Source organism: Zeus faber (assembly GCF_960531495.2).
Source record: "Zeus faber genome assembly, chromosome: 1".
Classification (NCBI taxonomy): Eukaryota; Metazoa; Chordata; class Actinopteri; order Zeiformes; family Zeidae; genus Zeus; species Zeus faber.
The window spans coordinates 60,155,501-60,181,568 of NC_137193.1; the positions used below are offsets into that span (position 1 = coordinate 60,155,501).

At 42.8% G+C, this 26,068-nt stretch overlaps 1 protein-coding gene across 4 annotated transcripts; it reads left to right on the plus strand.

Moving 5' to 3' along the window:
* The first annotated feature begins 11,409 nt into the window (after positions 1 to 11,409).
* On the plus strand, positions 11,410 to 25,286 carry LOC307234243 (acyl-protein thioesterase 2-like). Of its 4 annotated transcripts, none has more exons than XM_080005864.1 (10): positions 11,410 to 11,447; positions 14,842 to 14,934; positions 16,924 to 16,955; positions 17,523 to 17,588; positions 19,306 to 19,353; positions 19,532 to 19,602; positions 20,853 to 20,926; positions 21,063 to 21,164; positions 22,311 to 22,487; positions 22,868 to 25,286. In XM_080005864.1, exons 2-10 carry the CDS (start codon positions 14,857 to 14,859, stop codon positions 22,916 to 22,918), a joined length of 699 nt encoding a protein of 232 aa, XP_079861990.1. In that variant the 5' UTR covers positions 11,410 to 11,447; positions 14,842 to 14,856; the 3' UTR covers positions 22,919 to 25,286. The 4 variants fall into 4 exon arrangements, with proteins under 4 accessions (XP_079861990.1, XP_079861988.1, XP_079861991.1 ...); XM_080005862.1 differs by having other exon boundaries at positions 25,100 to 25,286; XM_080005865.1 differs by lacking the exon at positions 11,410 to 11,447 and adding an exon at positions 11,713 to 11,767.
* Positions 25,287 to 26,068: the final 782 nt, after the last annotated feature.

Here is a 26,068-nt window from a genome sequence, read left to right on the forward strand (position 1 = left end):
TGAAGAAATCAACTGTGGGAGCAATTATTAGAAAATGGAAGACATACAAGACCACTGATAATCTCCCTCCATCTGGGGCTCCACGCAAGATCTCACCCCGTGAGGTCAAAATGATCACAAGAACGGTGAGCAAACATCCCAGAACTACACGGGGGGACCGAGTGAATGACCTGCAGAGAGCTGGGACCAAAGTAACAAAGGCTACCATCAGTAACACACTACGCCGCCAGGCACTCAGATCCTGCAGTGCCAGACGTGCCCCCCTGCTTAAGCCAGTACATGTCCAGGCATTTGGATGATACAGAAGAGGATTGGGAGAATGTCATATGGTCAGATGAAACCAAAATATAACTTTTTGGTAAAAACTCAACTTGTCGTGTTTGAAGGAGAAAGAAAGCTGAGTTGCATCCAAAGAACACCATACCTACTGTGAAGCATGGGGGTGGAAACATCATGCTTTGGGGCTGTTTTTCTGCAAAGGGACCAGGACGACTGATCCGTGTAAAGGAAAGAATGAATGGGGTCATGTATTGTGAGATTTTGAGTGAAAACCTCCTTCCATCAGCAAGGGCATTGAAGATGAAACGTGGCTGGGTCTTTCAGCATGACAATAATCCCAAACACACCGCACGGGCAAGGAGTGGTTTCGTAAGAAGCATTTCAAGGTCCTGGAGTGACCTAGCCAGTCTCCAGATCTCAACCCCATAGAAAATCTTTGGAGGGAGTTGAAAGTCTGTGTTGCCCAGCGACAGCCCCAAAACATCACTGCTCTAGAGGAGATCTGCATGGAGAAATGGGCCAAAATACCAGCAACAGTGTGTAAAAACCTTGTGAAGACTTACAGAAAAAGTTTGACCTGTCATTGCAAACAAAGGGTATATAACAAAGTATTGAGATGAACTTTTGTTATTGACCAAATACTTATTTATTTGCCAATAAATTCCTTAAAAATCAGACAATGTGATTTTCTGGATTTTTTTTTTCTCATTTTGTGTCTCATAGTTGAGGTATACCTATAATGAAAATAACAGGCCTCTCTCATCTTTTTAAGTGGGAGAACTTGCACAATTGGTGGCTGACTAAATACTTTTTTGCTCCACTGTATGTGTTGCTCTTGTCCAGGTGGGAGAGGGTGGTGTGCACTGCCAGGACGATGGCGTCGTCCGTAGATCTGTTCAGGCAAATGCAAATTGAAGGGGGTCCAGGGTGTCAGGAAGGGAGGAGCAGATGTGGGTTCTGACTAGCCGCTCAAAGCACTTCATGATGGTAGAGGTCAGTGCTTCGGGGCGATAGCCATTCAGGCAGGTGATGGGTTGTTTCTTTGGTACCGGAACAATAGTTGTGGGGACTGTAGACTGGATCAGGGAGAGGTTGAATATGGAGGTGAATACCTCTGCCAGCTTGTCGGCGCACGCTCTGAGGACAAGGGTTAGGGTTAGGGTTAGGGTTAGGGTTAGAGTTGGGGATTAGGGTTTGGGTTAGGTTAAGATTTAGGGTTAGGTTAAGGTAAGGGTTAAAGGTTAAGGGTTAATGTTTAGGGTTAAGGGTTAGGGTTGGGGTTAGGCTTAAGGGTAAGGTTCAGGGTTAGGTTAATAAAAGTTATCTCAATGACACCCCTCACTTCGTCCATCGACTGGGCAGTTGAAATGGGGTGTCAATTGCAATGCACGGGCGCATGTCTTCAGCAGCTCGCCATTCCCATATTCTCCAGTCCGTTATACATGTACAGGGTATAGATAAAATTAATTTTGTGTCAATCAGTTGTCCAAGTAAAGGGCTTTGAACTTCTGACTTTATGGTTTTTGACACCATTTTTGTGAACTGAAAAAAAAAAATTCCGTAGTTGGATTTTCTCTGATTTTTGAACAAATTATTTTCTTATCTGGATTGCATCTAAAGGCTTCAGTTTGGGTTTCCGAAATGTATCCCCGTATCTGGACTGCATCCGAACATTATAATCAGAATTTGTTTTACAAAAAATGTATTTCTGTGTCTGGATTACATCTGGAATTTTGAAATCTGGTACAGTAATATCGAAAGAAGAAAGAACAACTGGTACAGTCAATCAAAAGAAGAGGAAGAAAAGAATGGTGCCGTATATCAACGTATTATCTCAGTGTGAACTCACATGTATCAACCCCATACGGCACTACACAACGAAAATAAACACCATTTTCGTTACCATGCACACACATCAAATGTTCCCCAGCATGAACAACAACAAAATATATCTCTGCAAAATGAACTTACAATGCCCTTAGAAAACGTCAGCCCTGCCGGCCTATTGTGATCTCACAGCGGCAGCGCACGTGTCTGCAATGCTCGATTTCTCCAACCTGATTTCCACCGAAACACCTCACAGGCACAATGCCATCCAGTGGATTTAGTGTGAACTTTGTATTTTCCACTTCGCTATATTTAGATTAATATTTAGGTTTAGGTTTATATTTAGGTATAGATTTCGTTTTAGATTTAGATAGAGATTTAGGTTTAGATTTAGTTTTAGATTTAGATTTAGTTTTGGATTTAGATGGAGATTTAGATTTAGATTAAGATGGAGATTTAGGTTTAGATTTAGTTTTAGATTAAGATGGAGATTTAGGTTTAGATTTAGGTTTAGATTTAGATTTAGGTTTGAAACAGTACAGTCAGATGTCCTGACAGGACATGTGGTGACTTGGACCCCATGGTCTAGTAAAGCCATACCTGAATGCTCTAGTGCATAAGGTGAGAGGGAGTGGTAGGTCATCACACCTACCACTAGTAATTATAGGATTCTGTTTATTACGTGTCAGAAATGGTGAGTTGTATTGTATTATTGTTATTTTAAGTGATAATGTGCCGCCAGCCGACCATTATCAGCAAAATAACCCCCGATGGCTTGACCAGGACCTCAATGCAAAGCGGAGGAGTCACACTGAATGGGCTTGTTTTTGCTGGCATTGAAAACGAAGAACACAGCGACACCTGGTGGTCTGCAGGAGTTAAAGTACAACTTCATTTAAAAATGCAGTTTAAATCCCATATGTGCACAATAAAAACATCTATAAGAAGGTTTTGTGTTTCCATGTGCATATTCTGATATTCCTATTCAGTTATTTAAGTTCTGCAATAATAAATGTATGTATTCTAAACAATGTCGATATGCGTCAAAACAAGGTTTAAATATGCTTTCTAACTGGTACATGTTTAGTGCATCAAAGGGGGCTTTGGAGAATGTGCTTGCTCAACATGACTGAAGGGGTTGTACACCTGTATTTATTTACAGGTTTCTTTGCAGAAAAAGGGTGTGGACGGTGACCCAGTAATCCAATGGATGCTCTTTCCATTTGTGATCTCAATAACCTCTCTACTCTTCTGCAATTAATTATGATTTTATTACTTTATTTGTATTTGTACAGAATAATTCATATTTCAAAGTGATATGAATAAGCCATAAAATACATATAAAGGCAGGGAGAGTAAAAGTCTGAGAAAAAATAGACTTGCAATTACTTTTTTATTCAGCATGTACAGGAATAACCAACTATGTTTTTTTGTATTCCCAGCCAATACTTGGATCCTTACTGCCACGACTGTTCTTGTTTTTCAGACTGTCTGACAATGTCTAAGATCTTAAGGCATCTTGTGGAACAGTCTTGGAATAAATGTATTGGAATAAAATATTCATAAGTATGTTTTAATTGGTGTATAATACCATGAAAATAAAAATCGTTGTATTTTCGTTATCTTAGAATGAGACGTTTTTGTCTACATAAGGAGCAGGTACACTTCACAAAGACATATAGACACTATCTACCTACCTACCTACCTACCTACCTACCATACATACATACAATTGTGTGGGGATGGTGTGGTTTGACAGCCAAACCTGTCCTGGGTCTAGGTAATAGGGGCCCAGGATTAGAGTGGCTGCATACCTGTTTCTTGTTAGTTGGTCTAATGAGGTTTTAAAGCGGTAAAACCCCCATTCCCACACAGACTCAGGATAGGAGCCCGTGTCATGACACGTGTCCATCTGCTTGTTGTATCAAGCCCCCTCTCCACAATAAACTGTGTTTTCTCAACCTCATCATCTGTGTTTCTGTGCTGTGACATACATAAACAGTTGTGTGATTGTGGCGCCTCCCTTTGTGCTTGCCAGGAAAACAACAACAACAATGTAGTCATGGACCCATGGGCGGGTCGAGGGAGGAAGCACCACGGTAAGCGAGGCAGCATTCGCATTAGAATGAGGACGTCTGCCTCATGACTAACAGCAGTTGGTGTAACCCTAATAACATCAAGACTCTCTCCCTCTTCTGTCCGCCGAACCTGGAAGCTGACCATCTCATGCCACCCATTCTACTTCCCCCGAGAATTCAGCACAGTCATAATCAGAGCAATTTATATTCCACTGCAAGCGGACGCCGACACAGCACTAACGAACCTATATGATGTGTTGTGCGGACTTCAATAAATACATCCCGACGCGGCTGTGGTGGTGGCTGGGGACTTAAAGGGCGAACATTAAAAAAACTTCTGCCTAATTTCCATCAACACATCACGTGTGCCACCAGGGGAGATAGAACTTCAGACCACTGCTACACACCGTACAAGAACGGATACAACACTGTCTCACCCCCTGCTTTCGGGAAATCCGATCACGCAGCCATCTTGTTACTTCCTGTTTGCAGGCCTTGCATCGTACGTGGAAAGGTAGTGATGAGGGATGTAAAGCGGTGGTCGGACCAATCATCGCGCTTCAGGACACTCTGAGTGACATAGACTGGGACATGTTCCAATCAAGTTCCAGTGACGTCAGCGTGTCTATGGAAGTAGCCATGAGCCTCATAGCCACGGAAGCAGACACCATCGTTTCCACAGTGAAAGTTGGGATATTTCCAAACCAGAAATTGCGGGTCGATAAATCCATCCATAGTGCTCTGAATGCTCACACGGCCGCTTACAACGAAGGTTTTGTATCCGGTAATATGGACAATTACAAAGCGGCGTCATGCAAAATGTGGAGGGCGGTGAAGGACGCTAAACAAATATACAGAGACACAGTGGAGCTACAGATGGAGCAACAGGACACCAGACGCCTGTGGCAGGGGCTGCGGACTATTACTTACTACAAGAGCAGCCCCTTGTTGGAGAATTTCTCCTGCGTGGTTGGTGAGGTTAATCTGCCCGCTACAGGAAAACAAACGGAAAATATTAAAGATATTTATACTGCAGAGTAAAGAGAAAGATTCAGAGCTGCTTCAAAGCAGTGGTCTTGATCAGTCTACTCCCGCTTCTGACGAAGAGGGCTTTATACCGATTAGAGGTTGTGTGCCACTGGTCAGGTGTCATTCACAAGACTGTGCCCCTCAATCATATCCCCGGGTGTTAGCCTCACATAGTGATTTAACAGTCAAACTCCAGTCAAAGATAAAGTCTTACTGTGCCATTAACCAAACCACAATGCTCTGTCGAGCCCCCCGGGGGTTATCCTTATCTCCACACCAGGTGGAGTGAAGATGGAATGTGATCTGGTAAACCCTAACAACAGAAAGCATTCTTAGAAAGAACAGCCTCTTCATATAAACTCTGAGAGACTCATTAAAACCCAGAGGCAATGTATTTTAAAAGCTACGTAACATACAAAAGGCTATTGTCCTCTAACAAACTTGTAAAACATCATTCAAAGAATTGATCATGTGCATTTGTTTCTCACAGCCTCCCTAGCTAACGAACTGAACTTCTTTTATGCATGGTTTGAGGCTGGCAACAACACTGCTAGCTCACCGGCTAATTGGAGTTATGCCGCTGGGGGTGAGCGTGCACTCTGTGTCTGAGCATGACGTCAGGGGGGTTCTGATGTGCGTGAACACCAGGAAAGCTGTGGGCCCAGATGGCATATCTGGGTGAGTAGTGAAGACCTGTGCAAACCAGCTAGCACCGTTGCTCACTAGGATATCCAACGCCTCCCTGGCCAAGTTGGTGGCCCCATCCTGCTTCAAGAGGTCCACCATCATCCCTGAGCTGAAGATCACCTCTCTAGTCTGCTTGAATGACTACCGTCCGGTGGCCCTCACCTCGGTGGTCATGAAGTGCTTCGAGAGGCTGATTAAGGATCACCATTGACCCGCTGCAGTTCCTGTACAGGCTGAACAGATCCACGAATGACGCGGACTCCCAGGTACTGCACTCCATGCTCACGCACCTGGATGGCCGGAAGTGGGGCTATGTGAGATTGCTGTTCATTAACTACAGTTCAGCTTTCATACCACTAGACTGGCTGTCAAGCTGGGGGAGCTAGGACTGGCACTCCGCTGTGTGCCTGGATCCTGGACTTCCTCACAACCCGTCCCCGGGTGGTTAGGGTGGGGAGGCACATGTCCTGCACCCTCACTCTGAACGCAGGATTCCCCCAGGGCTGCGTACTCAGCCCCCTACTGTACTTCCTGTACACACATGACTGTGTGGCCAGGCCCAGCTCCAACACCATCATCAAGTTCGCTGACGATGTAGTGGGCCTGATCACTGACGACAATGAGATGGCCTACCATGAGGAGGTGGCTGATCTGTCACTCTGTGCCAGAACAACAACCTCCTCCTGAACGTCAGCAAAACTAAGGAGCTGATTGTGGACTTTAGGAGGGGATTACAAACGAGGACGCATGCCCCGGTGGTGATTAATGGGACTTCTGTCGACAGGGTGAGCAGCTTCAAGTACCTGGGAGTTCACATCACAGAGGACTTAACATGGACTTTACAGACAGACACTCTGGTGAGAAAGGCGAGGCAGTGTCTTTACCTCAGGCAGCTGGAAAAATTCAGGGTCTCTGTGATGATCCTCAAATCCTTCTACTCTGGAGCAGTGGAGAGCATCCTGACAGGCAACATCACTGCCTGGTTTGGAAACTGTACCGCTCAGGACAGGCCGGCCGTAGAGGGTGGTGTGTTCAAGCGAACGTACCACTGGAACTACTCTTCCCTCCCTGCAGGACTTATACACCAGGAGGTGTAGTAGCAGAGCCCGCAGGATCATGTAGGATCCTCACCACACCAACAACAGACTGTTCCAGCTGCTGCGGTTGGGCAAGCGCCTCCGCAGTCACACAGTGAGAACAGAGAGACTGAGACGGAGTTTCCTCCCACAAGCCATGAGGACTGTCAATGCTGAACTCACCAGGGGCCCTCACTGAGACACTCACACAGTCCCCATTGCCTTACTGTACCGTATGTTGCATACTGTACTGCATTCTGTATCACTGTAATGGGTTATAGCATACTGTGCTGTAATGCTGTTCTGTTTGGTGTTACTGTACTGCTGTGCTGTACTGTGTATCTCCACACACACTACCTCACTTTATTCACATGCCACTTTACTGTACATATCTGTATATACCGTACATAAGTCTATTCCTCTTATTTTCTATTTTGTACCCCCACACAGTATGTTACCTTTTGACTCTTATTTTATTCTATTTACTAACTGCATTAGGTTTTAAGAATCAGTTAGTTTAGTTAGGTTGTAATTAGTTAGCTATTGTGTCAAGTTCTTATTGTGCATAATCTCCGGGTGCGTTGCAATGACATTTTACTGCATGTATGTACAGTATGCTTGTATGTATATGTACTTTATGTGATAAATAAACATCTTGAAACTTGAAGCTTGAAACATACATACAGACATAAACATACAAACATATATACATACAAACATACAGACATTCATACATTGTTGGTTAATTCTCACTGTGTGGTCGGTGAGGTTAATTTGCCCACTACAGGAAAACAAACTGAGGGAATTAAAAATATTTTTTTCTGCAGAAAAGAGAAAGATACAGATGTATTTCTAAACAGTGATCTGATCAGTCTACCCTTGCTCCTACCAAAGAGCCCTATATACCGAGGAGAGGTTGTGTGCCATTGATCAGGTGTCATTTACAACATTATGGCCCCCAATCATATCCCTGGGTGTTTCTCTCATACAGTAAACAGTCAAACCCGAGTCGCAGGTACAATCTTACTGTGCTATAAAACAAACTACAATGCTCCTGGGGTTATCCTTATTTTCAAACAAGGTTGAGTGAAGATGGAATGTGATCTGGTCTTTACAATACAGTATGGCATTATCTTAAAGAACAGTGTCTCTGAATGTGAGCTCTAGGAGACTCATTAAAATCCCAAGACAATGTTTTAAATGTAAAAGGCTATTGTCTTACATAAAAAATATGAAACATCATTCAAAAGGATTGATCGTCTGCATTTTCTCTCACAACATACATACATACATACATACATATATACATACATACATACATACAATAGATCGATAAATAGATAGACATATATGTATATATATATATGCATATACATATATACACACACACACACACACACACACACACACACATATATATATATATATATATATATATATACACACACACTACTCACAAAAAGTTAGGGATATTTGGCTTTTGGGTGAAATTTATGGAAAATGTAAAAAGTTCACGCTACAGTGATATTATATCATTAAAGTAGGGCATTTAAGTAGAATCATGCAATGGTGATTTCCTCATCTCAAACAATTGATTGAAACAAAAGCCAACAACAGCGGTGGCTATACCACAACAAAAAATGTCAATGTCTCAATAACTTGTCATGTGCCCTTGAGCATCAATTACAGCTTGACAACGATGTCTCATGCTGTTCACAAGTTGACTTATTGTCTGCTGAGGCATGGCTCCCCACTCTTCTTGAAGGGCGGCCCTCAGGTCATTGAGGTTCTGGGGTACAGAGTTATGAGCCTCTACACGGCGACTCAGCTGATCCCATAGGTTTTCTATGGGATTCAGGTCTGGAGAAAGTGCAGGCCACTCCATTTGAGGTACCCCAGTCTCCAGTCGTTCCCTAATGATGCGACCTTGATAAGCTGGAGCATTGTTGTCCATGAAGATGAAATTAGGCCTGTGTTGTTTATGAAGGGGCACAAGTATGGGTAGTATGGGCTTGTCACTGTACCATTCACAAAGTGTAGGGCAGTTCTGTATTGACTAGACACACCTGCCCATACTGAAACACCACCACCACCACCAAAGGCTCGTCAGGTGACAACAGTAGCTGATGCATGGCGCTCTCCTTGACGTCTCCAACATCGTTGGCGGCCATCATTTCTGCTCAAAGTGAATCGACTTTCATCAGAGAACAGCACTGAGGCCACTGGTCCCTCGTCCAGCGTAAATGCTCCCTGGCCCGTGCAAGATGATGATGCCTGTGCCTGGTGGTGTGGGCAGGTTGTCTAGCACGCAGACCACGCTGATGTCAATGGTTTTGAATGGTCTGACGTGACACTTGGGTGCCTCTCGTCTACCTCAAATGTGCCTGGAGTTGAGTGGCATTCATCATCCGGTTCCGCAGGGCACTGTTCACAATGAAGCGCTCATCAGTGTGGGATGTGGCCAAAGGACGTCAACTTCTATGCTTTTCTGTGACTCTTCCAGTCTCTGTATCTCTGTTGCAACCTGCTGATGACACTCTGTGACATGGTGGCACGTGGCACGGTGGCGCAGTGCATTGCACTGCTGCCTCACAGCAAGAAGGTCCTGAGGTACTGTTGATCATTTGTTAGGTGTCGTCTTGGTCTCATGATGCCAAAATGTGAACAGCATGATGAAGAGGACTGTTTAAATACCAGTTCTAATTGAACCAGGAAATGTATTGGTCGATTCATGGATCAAACACCTGTTGTAAATTTTGCCGTTCAGCTCCTTGTGAGAGAACAGCAAGTTGTGCAAAAAGTAATGAAACATTGAACAGTTGGACATGTGCATTCAAAAGTTTAGAGAAGTTCAAATTAAGTTCATACTGTAAAGGTTATAGTGCATTTTCGGTTCATCCTGAAATTTCACCCAAAAGCCGAATATCCCTAACTTTTTGTGAGTAGTGTATATACATACAAACTCACCGGCCACTTTATTAGGTCCGCCTGTTCAATTGCTTGTTAACACAAATAGCGAATAAGCCAATCACATGGCAGCAACTCATTGCATTTAGGCATGTACACATGGTGAGGATGACTTGCTGAAGTTCAAACCGAGCATCAGAATGGGGAAGTCGTTGGTGCCAAACAGGCTGGTCTAAGTATTTCAGAAACTACTGACCTACTGGGATTTTCACACACAACCATCTCTACGGTTTAAACGGAATGGTCCGAAAAAGAGAAAATATGCAGTGAGCGGCAGTTGTGTGGACGAAAATGCCTTGTTGATGTCAGAGGTTAGAGGAGAATGGGCAGACTGGTTCAGGACGATAGAAATGCAACAGTCACTCAAATAACCACTCGTTACAACCAAGGTATGCAGAATACCATCTCTGAACGCACAACATGTCGAACCTTGAAGCAGATGGGCTACAGCAGCAGAAGACCACACTGGGTGCCACTCCTGTCAGCTAAGAACAGGAAACTGACAATTCGCACAGTCTCACCAAAAATGGACAATAGAAGATTGGAAAAACGTTGCCTGGTCTGATGAGTCTCGATTTCAGCTGCAACATTCAGATGGTGGAATTTGGCGTAAACAACATAAAAGCATGGATCCATCCTGTCTTGTATCAAAAGTTCAGGCGGTGGTGGTGTAATGGTGTGGGGGATACTTTCTTGGCACACTTTGGGCCCCTTAGTATCAATTGAGCATGGTTTAAACGCATACCTGAGTATGTTGCTGACCATGTCCATCCATTTATGACCACAGTGTACCCATCTTCTGATGGCTACTTCCAGCAGGATAATGCACAATGTCACAAAGCTCAAATTATATCAAACTGTTTTCTTGAACATGACAATAAGTTCACTGTACTCCAATGGCCTCCACAGTCACCAGATCTCAATCCAATAGAGCACCTTTGGGATGTGGTGGAACGGGAGATTCAGATCATGGATGTACAGCCGACAAATCCGCAGCATCTGCGTGATGCTATCATGTCAGTATGGACCAACATCTCTGAGGAATGTTTCCAACACCTTGTTGAATCTATGCCACAAAGAATTAAAGCAGTTCTGAAGGTAAAAGGGGGTCCAACCCGGTACTAGCAAAGTGTACCTAATAAAGTGGCCTGTGTGTGTGTGTGTGTGTGTGTGTGTGTGTGTGTGTGTGTGTGTGTGTGTGTGATTTGAGCTTTTTTTTACCAAGATATTACAGCACTATGAATTCTATCAAAACACTGCTATAAGTGATTCCACAGGGAGACACCAGATGTTCCTGTGAATATATTAAAATGTTCTGTTATTGTTCTGTTGTGTTGTGTTTTCTATTCCGCTTCTAATAGAAAAAAATGCAAACAGAGAATCCCGGAAATGGGGGCGAGATATGGGCGTGGCCTTAGAGTGATGTCACAGCTACGAATCCCCGCCCTCTGCGTGCGGTGGGTCAGTAGTGGAAGTTCCGCTGTGTGGACCGGGACGGCGAGCGGTGAGTGTCCGGCTCTGTGACCGCGGGCCGCGGCTTCGTTCCGTCACTTTCTCACTCCGGTTGGACGCACAACATGTGCGGCCCACGAACGCAAGGCGCCGAGTGCGTTTTTTACTTATTATGTACCCGCTGTGACGCGCAGTGCGGGTTGTGGCTAGCTAGTGCGGCTAGCGCTAGCTGGTGTGGCTAGCGGCAGCTCGCACAATGAGCCGGGCTAGCGCTAGCCCGCAGCCCGGCTCATTGTGTGAGCGGCCGGCTGGACAGGATTAAGCTGCGCGACGCTGTGCGGCGGTCGGTCCATCACCTCTGGGGCTTCAAAGGTCTGCACTGGTCCTCCGTTCTCCCGCCGGATCCCACCAGTTCCGCATAACGTTATCCGTAAGGTGCTTCCTCCACCATTGTCTCTCCCAACACCCACCTTGTCACCGACCGTACCGCTCTGGTCCGAAAGGTCGATCGGTGTTCAGCTCCCGTTTGTCCGCAGCCCGGTGTCGGGAGGCAGTTGATCGCAGCTGGTTTACAGACCAGCCAACCAACCGGTACCACCATAACCAGGACCAGCGGGTTCTCGGCCGGGGAGGGCTGGCTGTCACTGCCGCATGTAATCCATTACAGCAGTGCCTCCGTGTATACGCGGTGCTGGCAGGCCTCCATCAATCCGAGCTGGAGTCCCCAAAAACAGCCTGGATCGTGACCCCCCCACTCCCACCGGGGGGTTTAACTCGCTCCCAGTCAGCCGAACAGCCGCTCGATACGCGCTTCCCAGCGGTGTGCCCGGCCGCGTTTCCCCCCTTCTCGCGTCGCCGATAATGTCTGGAGGCTTTTCCAGGAGTTGGACGCGGTGTCGACGTATTCGCAGCCGTTGTCCTCCTCCTGTAGCCGAGGAAGGCCTAGGGCCTGTTGCTGCATTGGCACCATCGTGTGGGTCGTTCCAGGGATACCCTCTCGTTGGGGTAATGCAATTACCAGGCTTCTTTTAAACGGCGGCATCATGTCGAAGATTGGGTTAAGTTGGAATGGTGCGTGACATCTTTTGTGAGGGAGGGAAACTATCTCTATTTAGACAAGGGATTTTTTTTAACCTGTGACCGGCTTGGGGGCCTTGACAGATTCAACAAGCAATTTTAAAAGCTAAGAGCCGAACTACACTTAAAAAAAAAAGCCTCAAATTAATAAATACATTTCTGGGTGATATTATTCAAAAGCTTTTATATTCTTAAATGCACACAGAGAGAGTCATTTGATTGTCGGTGCTTTGGGGACCTACAAGCATTTCCGAATGTAATGTAGCTGTAGCTCCACCATCAAACTCCTTCAAACAGCCATTGTGCATCAACGCGAGCGCGCCAGTTGAATTGGGCCGATTTACACAGCGTCGCTTCTGGAGTTGCCTTGTTTAATTTGTCTGATCACCTTAAGGTGATGGACCTTAAGGAGTGACAGGGATGGTGCTTGTTTTTCAGAGCGTGAGAAAACAGCCACGGCCAGCACCTTGTTTCACTTGGACACGTTTGAGCCACACGGCAAGGTTTGCCCCGTGGGGGAGAGGGAAGTTTATGCACTTCTTTGAACTGTGCCGTTCATCTTTATTGTTGCATTTACTACTTACTGCACTGATAATGGATGGCCCGTGTGGATCCCGTCTGTGTCATTGAAAACAAATATTTTCATCTACAAAGCATAATGGCCGACCCATCGCTCAGCTGACCCAGTTGTTCCAGTAAAGTATGTTTTCTTGACACCTGCAGTTTCTTTCCCTGCCATCAGCTACGTTGGATTCCCCAACTCTGTCTGAAATGTCCCGCTACCCCATTGACCAGGGGTTTACATATTAACCTGTTTTCCTGTCTTTCACTCTCTTCCATGTCTCCTCATCCCCCGTTTACCAACCAGACAACAGCCCTACCGACCATATCACCTGAGGCAAAAGGCTTCATGGGCCTTCACTACTGGAGCTTTAGTGAAGCGTGATCTCAAACCATTATCGAAGGCTGACTCAATTCACATACAGTTTGTAGGGAGTTTTCGGATCTGAACTTGAACACAGAGGACGGAGTGCGTTGTATCTAGTTAATGAGTCTCACGACCTGCTGACTGCAGAAACCCCACCCAGCCCCTGCGCTTCCTCTCTTGTGACTAGACCCTCTTTTGAGTTCAGAAGCACTTCCATTAAGAGCGGTATGTTCAGCGTCATTGTTGTTGACGGGCCAGACATAGGACCATGGGATTAGGGCCTTGAATGGCCTTATTGATAACCACCCAGTATTGTGGCTGTCAGACGGACCTATTCGTTGACCTTGATAATGGCAACATATACTGTGTGCTACGGGGCGCCGCAGAACCCGTGCGCACGCACATTATTTCTTATTTTAAACACACCCCTGTTCTGGATTTTGAATATATTGCATTATTCCGGATGTTTCACTCTCTGGAGCTGCACCCGCCTTTTAGGTGCCTTTTATAGTGTGAAGAAGGATTTTAGAAAAAGAAAAAAAATTACAGTGTGGAGGAGGGTTTTGCGGCATTCTTATAACAGCTGCATTCCCGTATACACACTCTTGTCAGTTTCATTGTCCACTAATGTCTAATTATATTCCAGTTAAGGCAAAAAAAAAAAAGCCATTCCAAAACACATTATCTACAATCCTTGTAATTCTACAGCATTTTACTCAAGTGTAAACCTGAACAGAACTCTTAACTGGGCGGTACACTATAAAAGACGAAAGAACAACCAATGAACATGTCCCTGAACACCATTATCAGCATACTCAATAAGAACTCTGTTTACTTCTTTATTTCATTCCATGCCACTAGGGGGCACAGAGTTATTCCGTAGCACCTATTTCCAGAGCATATTGCCTGTATTTTACTGTGTATATATATATATATAATTATATAATGAATACCAATATATGATTAGTCACTTCTAGCCGATAAAGTCTTGCTAAATTGCTGCTATCCATTTTCTCATAATGTAGAATGTGGACTGTTTTCTCATTTGGACCAGTCAGCAACAAGGGGAGCTCTCGGAGAGGAAAAAATACAAAGTTAGCTCCGGGGGCTTGTACTGAAAACACAGAAAGAACCCCTGTCAGAGAGTAATTGTATTCTTATCTTGTTCTGAGCACGTCTTTTGGGAGAAAAATCTCTTGTTTTGAAGTATACCGCTACCCTTAGTCTTAGGCCCGCAGTGCAGTCTGAGGGTAAGAGGCGCTACTTGAGGCCGACTTCACAAACACAAATATACAGATCAAGACCCTTTGACAGTCAATTTCATCAGCAAACGGTCAAAGCAGATAAAGGTTTTTGTGTGTGAAGCAAAGAATGGAGACCGTAGGAACTCTCTAACCCTGACCTTGACTCCTCTTCCTTCTTCTCTATTTTGTGTCCGCAGCATCTCTTACAGTGTATGTGTGGCAACAACATGTCTGTGCCGCTGCTCGCCGAGGCTGTGACGGTGTCTGGTACCAGGAAGGAGACCGCAGCGGTGAGTATGGGCGGGGCTGAGGGGCGTGCATGTGTTTAGCACCCCGGATCACTACAGTGGGTTTTACTATCATAGTATTGGCCTATAATAGTGTAATAATACACATCCACCTTATGAAGCAGATACATTTACTTTAACAAAATTCAGGTTTGGGCAGTTAATTATCCTCCCAAACCAAAAAATGGAAACAAATTCACATTTTATTTCTTGAATCGTTCCTCACATTGGCTTAAAATTATGCCGATTATGTAACGATTATGTAATAATTCATCATTATTATATAATAATTGTGACAGCGCTAACGTAAAGATGAGACTTTAAAATAACAATGCACCTGTGTTTATTATCAAAAGAGGAGGAAATACAGGACACATTTACTTTATTAATGTACAAACCTTCCTTTCTATGTTTAGTTACTTGACTGCAAGGAGAATTACAGTATATACTGTTGAATACAAAATTATTTAACAAACTCTTTCATATGGTAAAATAAAACGGTTTCAGCATCAATTCTGGGAACACTCTTCTAATTAAAACCACAAGAAGAAAGCAGAAATTTCACTTAATGCGGCTTTACCATAGATGGATGAATGGATGGATGGATAGATACTTTATTAATCCCTGGAGGGAAATGTGAGGAACAGCATACATCAAAAAATAGGCAATAATAATAATAACAATTTGAATAAAAAAAATATACAAAAGAAAATGGCAATATATGGAAAAATGTGGAAATATACAATAATACCAAACAGTTGACTGTACACAATAAAATATGACAATATACACTAAACCTAATGATAAACAACTAAATATAATCAAAAACAATAAAAAAAAATCAAATGGAAGTGATCCAGGAATTAGTGACGTACAATAAAAACCCTATGACAAAAAACATTAAATGTAAGCCCAGTCGAGAAAGAAACAGAATGGCAATAAACCCAAAAAGTGAGCAGTAAGCGTATGTATCAAGAAATTCACATTACTCATTGACAAGGACCCCCCCCCCCCCCCCGTTTATCTCGAGCACAGGGATCCAGTAATTCTCTGAAATATCAGATAACTGCATGCACATTTTGTGGAAAGACGCTTGTAGTGACACTTGTTGCAGCAAGTAAACAAAACTGTGGCACTTTGAGTTGAGTGTGTGAGCGTTGCTTTTGTGGAGCACATGCTCGACACGTTTTGTTTCTGCTTTTGGCTGCAAGTCACACATTGTTTCAAACACCAAAGACAAAATGTGCCTTTTGATCGTACCGCTGTTCGAGGTTGTATTTTCCAGCGAGGTTGTATTTCCAGCCTTCTAAACAGTTTCATCTTACATCTTGTCTTGTGATCCATTCCAATTGGCCGGCAGAGTGTGCAGAATTTGGCAGTGGCGATGCAACGTTTTCTTTTACATGCGCATTGCTTGCCTGACTCCGAAAAATATCCAATTGTTCTCTGTGTTGCACGTCAGCCAACATGCAGGGGTGTCGTTCAGAGACTCTTTGCTTTTGTGCTTAGGCTTTTTTGAGGTGTGGCCTTGGCTCCGCTGAGATAACCCATAACCCCCTGTGCAGCGTAGCTCCGCAGAGACTTTTACGTTGACCTACAGAGAAGCATAAATTGGGCTTTAAGTTGCACCTGTTATAGAGCATGGGTTTTCAACACAGGGCCCAGAAACCGCCTCAGGGGCCCTTCCAGAGGTCCCAGGGGCTCCCCGGCAAAATGATTATTAGTTCAACTTCACCGTTATTACATTTCCAAGACGTCAGCATCGTTAGAGAATGTGAAATAATGACAGGTTGGAACCTAGTTTCCCTGTTATCTCCCTGACTAGAGTAGAGACACTAAATTACATTGAACGATAAAAATCTGCTCAGATTGGAGTCCCAGAGACAAAATCTGCATCAAACTGAGGGTCCCTGGTATGAAAAACTTCATGAAATTCTCTGCGGTGTTCTACTGTCCTGATTTTGAAAGCCATACTGTTGTTATCCCCTGCAGGTGATTTTTCTACATGGGTTGGGAGACTCTGGGTAAGTAATGTGTGTTCTTAACTAGTTATTAACTGTTATTGGTCCAGGCTGTCTGTGGGCTGACATGCAGTTTGAGTTCAATCAAGACACAACTTCATGAATCCCCGTAGGGACATTCAGGAGAGTAAATATTATATATTGTTTGAATTCTTTTAAATAATTTGTATAAATACAGCAGATCTATTATATATTATTATTATTATTATTATCATAGAATATACTACTTTGGACCTAGGCTGTTGAATCTAGTGGAATTTGGAAAAATACAATTTTTAACAGTGCAAGCATTGATGTAAAGGAGACAAGGAAAACCCCAAATCCATCGATACAACCTCTGAAATAATAATAGACATTTGATTTGTTTTTGTACAAAGAATTTAACTTTCTGCTTGATTTTTTTTTTTAACTCTATGCACTTTCTTGCAAAGACGTGAAATTACATACGTCAAAAACCATAGCCACAAAAGAAAGCGGTGAAAATCCCAAAACCTCTTACTTACCTTTTAATAAAACAGCGAACGACAGATATACAACTTATTGTCTTGTCTTTTTGTTCTCTTCTCTCAGGCACGGGTGGGCGGAGGCCATGACAGAGATACAGCTGCCGTACGTCAAGTACATCTGCCCCCACGCGTAAGTCTCCGCCTGGATCTCCGCCTCACTCACTTCCAGAGAGAGAGAGAGAGAGAGAGAGAGAGAGAGAGAGAGAGAGAGAGAGAGAGAGAGAGAGAGAGAGAGAGAGAGAGAGAGAGAGAGAGAGAGAGAGAGAGAGAGAGAGAGAGAGAGAGAGAGAGAGAGAGAGAGAGAGAGAGAGAGAGAGAGAGAGAGAGAGAGAGAGAGAATTAGTTAATAAATGAATGGATATATAGAGTGACTAACTAGATAGATGGATAGATGATGGATGGATACTGTATATACACTCACTGAGCACTTTATTAGGAACACCTGTACACCTACTTATTCATGCAATCGGCCAATTGTGTGGCAGCAGTGCAATTCATAAAATAATGCAGATAAGGGGTCAGCAGCTTCAGTTAGTGTTCACATCATCGCTGATCTCCTTGGATTTTCATGCACAACAGTCTTTAGAGTTCACTCAGATTAGTGAGGAAAAAACAAGAAACATCCAGTGAGCGGCAGTTCTGCGGACGGAAACGCCTTGTTGATGAGAGAGGTCACCGGAGAATGGCCAGACAGGTTGGAGCTGACGGAAAGGCAGCGGTGACTCAAACTGGTTTCATGAATGGCAATGAGTTCAATGTTGTTCAGTTTCCTTCCCAGTCAACGGGTCTGAATCCAATAAAACACCTTTGGGATGTGATAGGACAGGAGATGTGCAGCTGAGAAATCTGCAGGAATTGTGTGATTTGATCATGTTAACATGGGCCAGAATCTCAAAGGAATGTTTCCAACATCTTGTGGAATCCATGCCAAGAAGAATTGAGGCTGTTTTGAGAGCAAAAGGAGGCCCCACCCAGTATTAGTATCGTGTTCCTAATAAAGTCCTCAGTGAGTGTAGAATGACTAACTAAATAGATGGATTGATAAATGTCCCAGCAGATCACATCAAAACAATAGGCAGTAATATTAACAAAAAATTGAAAAAGAATATGAAAAAGAAAGTATCAATATTTCGGAAAAGTGAAAACTACATTAAACTCACAGTTAAGTGTACACAATGAAATATGGGAAATAAACCTGAAAATTGTGAGATGGAATGAGGAATTTAACCAGGAAAAAGAGGATGAAGAATAACCCTAAAACCAACATTAAAGAGTAAACATACACCTCTATTAACAAATTCACATTGGTTGTTGTGTAATACAAATGTATTCTTTTTTTATGTTTTTGTTTTTTGTTTTTTCAGTTGACGTTTAAATTGTCATACAAAATATATCCATACATGTTTGGGGGAAAATAATAATCTGCAATTTCCCTCCATGGATCCATTGTCTATCTATGAATCTAGTTAGCTATTCTATCTCTTATCTTTTGAAACCTAAACATTTGTGTACAGATGACATTGCCTCAACCCACCTGATGGAAGTGCACCTAATTTACATTTTATTCATTGCAACATTTCTCACATTGGCTTAAAATCCTGAATTTTAAAATTTAGGTGACAATACATGATTATATAATCTTAACTATTTTACAAAATGGTGATGGTCATCTCAAAATAACTGCGATCAGGAGATATTAGGTAGTAGTTGTGATGGCGCTGGTGATTCCTCACCTATCTGTGTTTCCCACTGTCATAAATGTACAACTTTAGTCATTTTAATGTATTCAATTTGTAAACAAACATCTTTCTGTTTATCTCTCATTCCCTCATGTGTGTCATCTGCAGGCCGCGTATCCCTGTCACTCTCAATATGAAGATGATGATGCCCTCATGGTGAGTTGGCAGGCTCCACACTTGGTCTCATTGTTTCCATGGAAACTACAATGGGCTTGCAACAATGCTTGACAATAGGCCAATTGTATGTGTCAGTTTGCTTTGACGCTGTTGGTGTGCGTGTCCTTGTGAATACATTACTGTGTGTGTGTGTGTGTGTGTGTGTGCGCGCGCGCAGGTTTGACCTCATGGGTCTGAGCCCTGACTCCCCAGAGGACGAGGCCGGCATCAAGAAGGCCGCAGAGAGCAGTGAGTTCACTTTTTCTCCTCATTGTGTTATATTATATCAGTCTGGGAGATTGTGTAAACAGTCTCGTTAGTTTCCTAATGAGACTGTTTAACACTATCCTGGAAAGGGAGAGGATGCTGGAGGAGTGGAGAAGAAGTGTACTGGTACCCATTTTCAAAAATAAGGGAGATGTACAGAGCTGTAGTAACTACAGGGGAATAAAGTTGATCAGCCACAGCATGAAGCTATGGGAAAGGGTAGTGGAGGCTAGGTTAAGAGGGGAGGTCGGGATCAGCGAGGAGTAAGACAGAATACATGTGCCTGAATGGGAGGGAGGGCAGCGAAAAGCTGAGAATGCAAGGAGTGGAGGTGGAGACGGCGGATGAGTTCAAGTACTTGGGGTCGACCATCCAAAGCAGTGGAGAGTGTGGGAGAGAGGTGAAGAAGAGAGTACAGGCAGGGTGGAGTGGGTGGAGAAGAGTGTCCGGAGTGATCTGTGACAGAAGGGTTCCAGCAAGAGTGAAGGGGAAGGTCTACAGGACGGTAGTGAGACCAGCTATGTTGTACGGTTTAGAGGCGGTGGCACTGACACAAAGGCAGGTGGCTGAACTGGAGGTGGCAGAGTGGAGGATGTTGAGACTTTCATTGGGAGTGATGAGGATGGACCGGATTAAGAATGAGTACATTAGAGGGACAGCTCAGGTTGGAAATTTTGGTGGCGAGAGGCCAGATTGAGATGGTTTGGACACGTGTGTAGGAGAGATGAGTTACATTGGGAGAAGGATGCTGAGGATGGAGCTGCCAGGCAAGAGGAAAAGAGGAAGGCCATAGAGAAGGTTTATGCGCAGAACAGAAGGTATTGGAGGCAGATGATCCGCTGTGGCGACCCCTAACGGGAGCAGCCGGCTGAAGGAGAAGATATCAGTCTGGGAGAGAAATTAACTTGAGCGTCCTGGCAATCTAGTTGCTTTACAGTCAACAAGCACACTAAGGTTGTGATTATTTATATTAAGTTCAATTTATTACAGTTTCTAATCTCTTACCTCTCTATCTGACCTAAAGAACCTCACTTTCTAATAACAGTTTGTAGAATCATGTAGTTCATAACATGCCCTGTTTCTACCTGATACTTACCTCTCTCTTCCAAACATATAGTACTTACTTCCAAACATAAAGTACTTACCTGCAATACTTTATCCTTTTAAACTCTCTGATAGCTGCAGAAGCTCTGAAATGATGACCCAATTCTTTCCTTTTTCCTGTTTTCTAGTCAAATCTTTAATTGATCACGAAGCCAAGAATGGGATTCCCCCGAACCGCATCATGCTCGGCGGTTTCTCTCAGGTAAAACTTTGTTTATTTTCCTACGTATTTGGGAAATTAACTTCATAACTGGGATGTAAATGATAAATTTTGGTCCATTCTCATGCCCTGCCTTTATTCTGCCTTCCCTCCCTCCCTTTTACTTCTTCCCCTCCAGGGTGGGGCCTTGTCCTTGTACACCGCCTTGACTTGCCAGCAGCAGCTGGCTGGTGTTGTGGCGCTCAGCTGCTGGCTCCCACTCCACAAGAGTTTCCCACAGGTGACAACACCCAAAATCACAGTTTAAAACGGCTTCTTCTGAGTAAAAGTGACAAGATTTATGGCTTTTTTTACTTAATGTCTGTAATTCAATGGAAAGTTAAAATGGTGGTTATTGAATAGCTGCTCTTAGACCCGAGAATATAACTTTACGCCCTTAAAAAATGCATATGTGGGGTCAGAAATGACCCGACTTAAAATATTTGTATTAATTTGTAAACTTCTATATATATTATCTAATAATGAATATTAATAATAATAACTAATTAAGAAACAATGAAAAACACCTTAATCAAGCAATTCCTAGAATTTGATGTTATTTAAATATCATTATTTGAAAAAGAAAGCCAGAAAACAATCATACAGGTACATTTTGTATCATATGCATTATGGGGTTAAAGGGACAATCCTCTTTCGATTATTTATCCTCTGCCAATTCCAATCCCAAGTAGAAGAGACTATTTAAATGACATTGTGAGCCATTGGAGAGGTGAAGTTATTCAATAGAGATGTAATAATATTATTATTATAATTAGGGCCCTGTCGGCTGGACCCCTAATAATGATAATACTTATTTGTATAGCACAATTCATACAGGAGATGCAACTGAAAGTGCTTCACAGAGAGCAAAGACATTATAAAATTAAAACATTTTATGAAAATACAAAATTCAAGATAATAAAAATAATAAAACAGCATGTGCATCAGGCAAAATGTTTAAATTAAATTGTTATGGATGAATAATTAATGAAGAACACTGACTAAAGGCTAATGTTAAAATTATGTGTTTTCAGCTGGCAAGCTTATTGTTTGACGTCTGCAGAGGGGCATAGTTGCAGAACGCTGCAATTTGCACTTTACTCAAATATTTTTCAAATGCTGACAGGAAGGCTAAATTACCTGGCTGTCCTCTTCTGTTCCTTCTTATGTTTTCTGTACATTGTGGTTCACTAAATGTGACACTGCCCCCCAGTAGACACATAACGTTATACACAAAATCCCTACAAGTATGAAAGCAAATAAACACACCAATGTCTCCGAATGACACCCGTGCATGTTGGTTGGCGTGCAGAGGAGAGGCAGGATCCTTTAGACCATACCCGACGAGCACAGCCGCTGAGCTGCCATTGTCCCGTTCCCCCGCCAGGCTGCGAGCACCAGTGGCAACAAGGACATTCCAATCCTGCAGTGCCATGGGGAGATGGACCCCATGATCCCAATACAGTTCGGGGCAATGACGGCAGACAAGCTCAAAAAGATTGTGAGCCCCGACAAAATCACCTTCAGGACCTTCCCAGAGCTCGTCCACAGCTCCTGTCCTCAGGTACCCGCAGCCCCGCATGACCTGCACCACCCAGAGGCAGCTCCCAGCTTTTTAATAAAGGACCAAACTCTGGTGTCTCATTCCCAAAACCTCCACATATCATACAACTTTATCATTTGTATTTGTTGTGTCTGCTAGATCAGCCTTGTCTTGGGTCCCTAATGATGATAATATTAATAGTACTACTACTTATAATAGTACTAATAGTACTACTACTTATAATAATACTATTAGTAATAGTACTTGTAAAACTAATAGAACTTCTAATTATGATAATATTAATAGTACTACTACTTATATATAATACTCATAGTACTACTACCTATAATAATACTAATACCGAGAATGATAATCTCCACTTCCTGTCTGTTCTCTTGCAGGAGATGGCAGCCGTAAAGGAATTTATCGAGAAGCAGTTGCCCCAAATCTGACCTCACCTCATCCCAAATCCACCCTCCCTCCCTCCCCTCAGACACTGGCCTGATCTCTCACCTCCCAAACCTGCCATCCCCCGACAGGAAACAGCCATGAGCAGTATCCCCTCCCTCCTACACACATCCACCAATTAAAGACTGAATATGCATGGGACGCACACACAAACAAACATACATACATACATATATATATATACACACACACACACACACACACTTATTTGATATTTTGATATATACGCATACACATAATGTTTTTAAATTGGAAAAATAAGTTATTTCACCCAGTTATCATTGAGTGGGTAACGGATCAATCAAGCGCTTCGGTTTTCATCAGACAGAAGGGTATCCTCCACCTCTATCATCCACCCCTTCCTCCACCTCCCTCATTCTAAGGCTGCTTTATAGTTCTGCGTTTAATAGCCGCCACAGGTACGCCGTGGGCGTCTACACCAGCGCTTGTATTTCTGGTTCTGCGTCGGTGATTATGCACTCAGACCACCGAAACGCTAGATGGTAGTGTGTAATTTATTTTAGGACAATAAAAAACGGATTGTAGATATTTCACGCCACAAATTGAGCGTCATTTGCTGGTGTTTATAATTAGGAGGTGTCATATAAAGTAACATATTTTGGAAGCTCCTCAGCCAGCCTCTTTGATCTGCTCCATTTTGCTTTTCACTGTTGGGGGAAATGTGCGCATATGCTACGGTAATGGCAGCCTCTGTGGGCTACGCTGGTGAGATGGAGACCCACAGCATACCTACGGCGGCTATTTGGTGCAGAACTATAAAGCAGCCTTTACTCACCCGTCATACAACACCGCCTCCCTCCCTCCTCCTTCTTCTCACTGCTGTGTGGTTCTGTGAGTTGGCCAAAAGACAAAACAACCCCTCGCTAACTAATCAGTATTAAGAGCATCTGCTTTCCCCCGTTGGCCATTTTGGAATATTCCCGTTAATCCAACAAGACCGCTCAGAATCCGGCTGTCAGCAGAACGGGTGGAGGTGAGGGGTCTGGGTCAGGTGGAGGAAGCAAGAGTCCAGTTGGTTACTGGTGTCCAGCCTCCACCACCACCACCTTTGCCGCCCATTCCCCACCATTCTCCACCTTGCTGCCCATTTATTTTAGTTAAAAAATTGTTTTTTACTTTTTTATTTGATTGTGTTTAAAATATCTGAAATTATGCAAAGTAAAAAAAATAAGTACCTGGTTGAAAATAAAATTTAAAAAAAAAAAAAATTCCCTCTGCCTGCCCCCATGTTCCGTTTTTTAATACCGCCGTTTCCAAATTTTACCGCAAGACGTGTGTGTGTGTGTGTGTGTGTGTGTGTGTGTGTGTGTGTGTGTGTGTGTGTGTGTGTGTGTGTGTGTGTGTGTGTGTGTGTGTGTGTGTGTGTGTGTGTGTGTGTGTGTGTGTGTGTGTGGTCGGAAAAAGGTCCTTGAATAAAACATATCTTGATTATGCAAATATATATTTGGTTTTAATATGATCAATAACACCACACCCTCCCTCTACCCCCCCCCCCCCCCCCCCAATTGACCATTCCATCCCATTTTGTTCGGTTTCATTTCAGATGCTCGTATAGTCTTATTTTATTATTATTATTATTAGGATGAATTTACCCCCACAACCAACCACCACCCTCATAAAGCCATGCATACAAGCAGCTGTGTAAATGTAATCTTCATTAAATCTTAATTTAATGAAAATGGAAATATCCACCTCCTTCAAACGAGGGTCACACTCACAGACATAATCCAAGACTATTGGAATCAAAATTCCTCAAAACAAACGGTGACAGACTTGAAAAGCTTTTTGGACTGAATTATTAAACATGACACTACTTGTGACCCCTGGACATAGAAATTTAAAAGAGGAGTTTTGTGTGCTAAAAAAAATAATTTCTCGTGAATGTTTTACTTTCCCTTTACTCCTGGCCGATTCTATGATTAATATTGTGAAACTTAATTTAAAGCCAGTGTTGGGGAGGAGGCGAAGGTCTGTTGTGATTATTCTTTTGGAAATCAATGAATGTCAACTCCTCTGTTAATTTATTTTGTGTTTCTCATTAAATATATCTGGTTGGATTTATTTTTCTCCTTATACTATCAATAGCTCTTATTCTTTGTGTCTTTGTTTTTCATCTAATTTCCCTTTTACTGCTTCCTTTCCAGACTCTTTTCATTTTCACACCTGGAATTATATTTAAAAATAATATTTTTGTCATTTTTTTTTCTTTGCTATTGTCATCCTAACCTTTCCATGTATGTATATTATGACTGGCTTCAAAAAACGTCTGTCTTGCCCCTTGTATTATTTTCAAGACATCTGTATGCGGAATAAATGAAGCAAATAACTGTCTCTTCTGGAGCATTTCATTTGTTTTGCGAATAGAAAATAAAAAAAATCACAGCATCACAAAGTCCTGAAACATGATTTCTGCTGAACAGGCAAACTGTTCATAGATAAAATAAAAATATATGTATTTTCTTTGACATAAGAGAATAGAAACACCCACAGTACATTCGTATCAGACAATACATTAGACTGATAATGATAATAATAATAATGAACAAACTTTATTTGTCTAGCACCTTCCATACAAGGTTTGCAGCTAAAAGTGCTTCACAGACATTTGGGAATTACTAATGATTAACAGTAATTAATAATTTTAAGTGAATGAATCATACATTTGAGGAGAAAACAAAAAAATATAGTCAAAACAATGTTAAGAAGAACACAGTCATACTAGTTAAATGCCAGCATAAACATGTATGTTTTCAGTTGCTTTTTAAAGATGCCCACAGGGCTTGATTGCGATATTTTGGGGCATAGTAAGGAAAAGCTGCCTCTCCACTTTCCTTATGGAGTACTGTGGAGACAAGTGCTTGTTTTGGGACATAGAACGACAAGGAGTCTGAGATATAGGGAGGTCCTATTCCATTCAGAGCTTTATAAACAAGTAGGACCTTGAATCAAGAGCTATGTTCTTTCTTTCTGCTTTCCGTTAAAAATCAGAATAAATTCTAATAAGTAAATCTATGTGATTTTCTTTGGGAAGACCTCTAAAAAGAGCATTACGGTAGTCCAGCCTACTTGAAATAAAAGCATGAATTAACTTCTCAGCATCCTGTTGCTTTAGG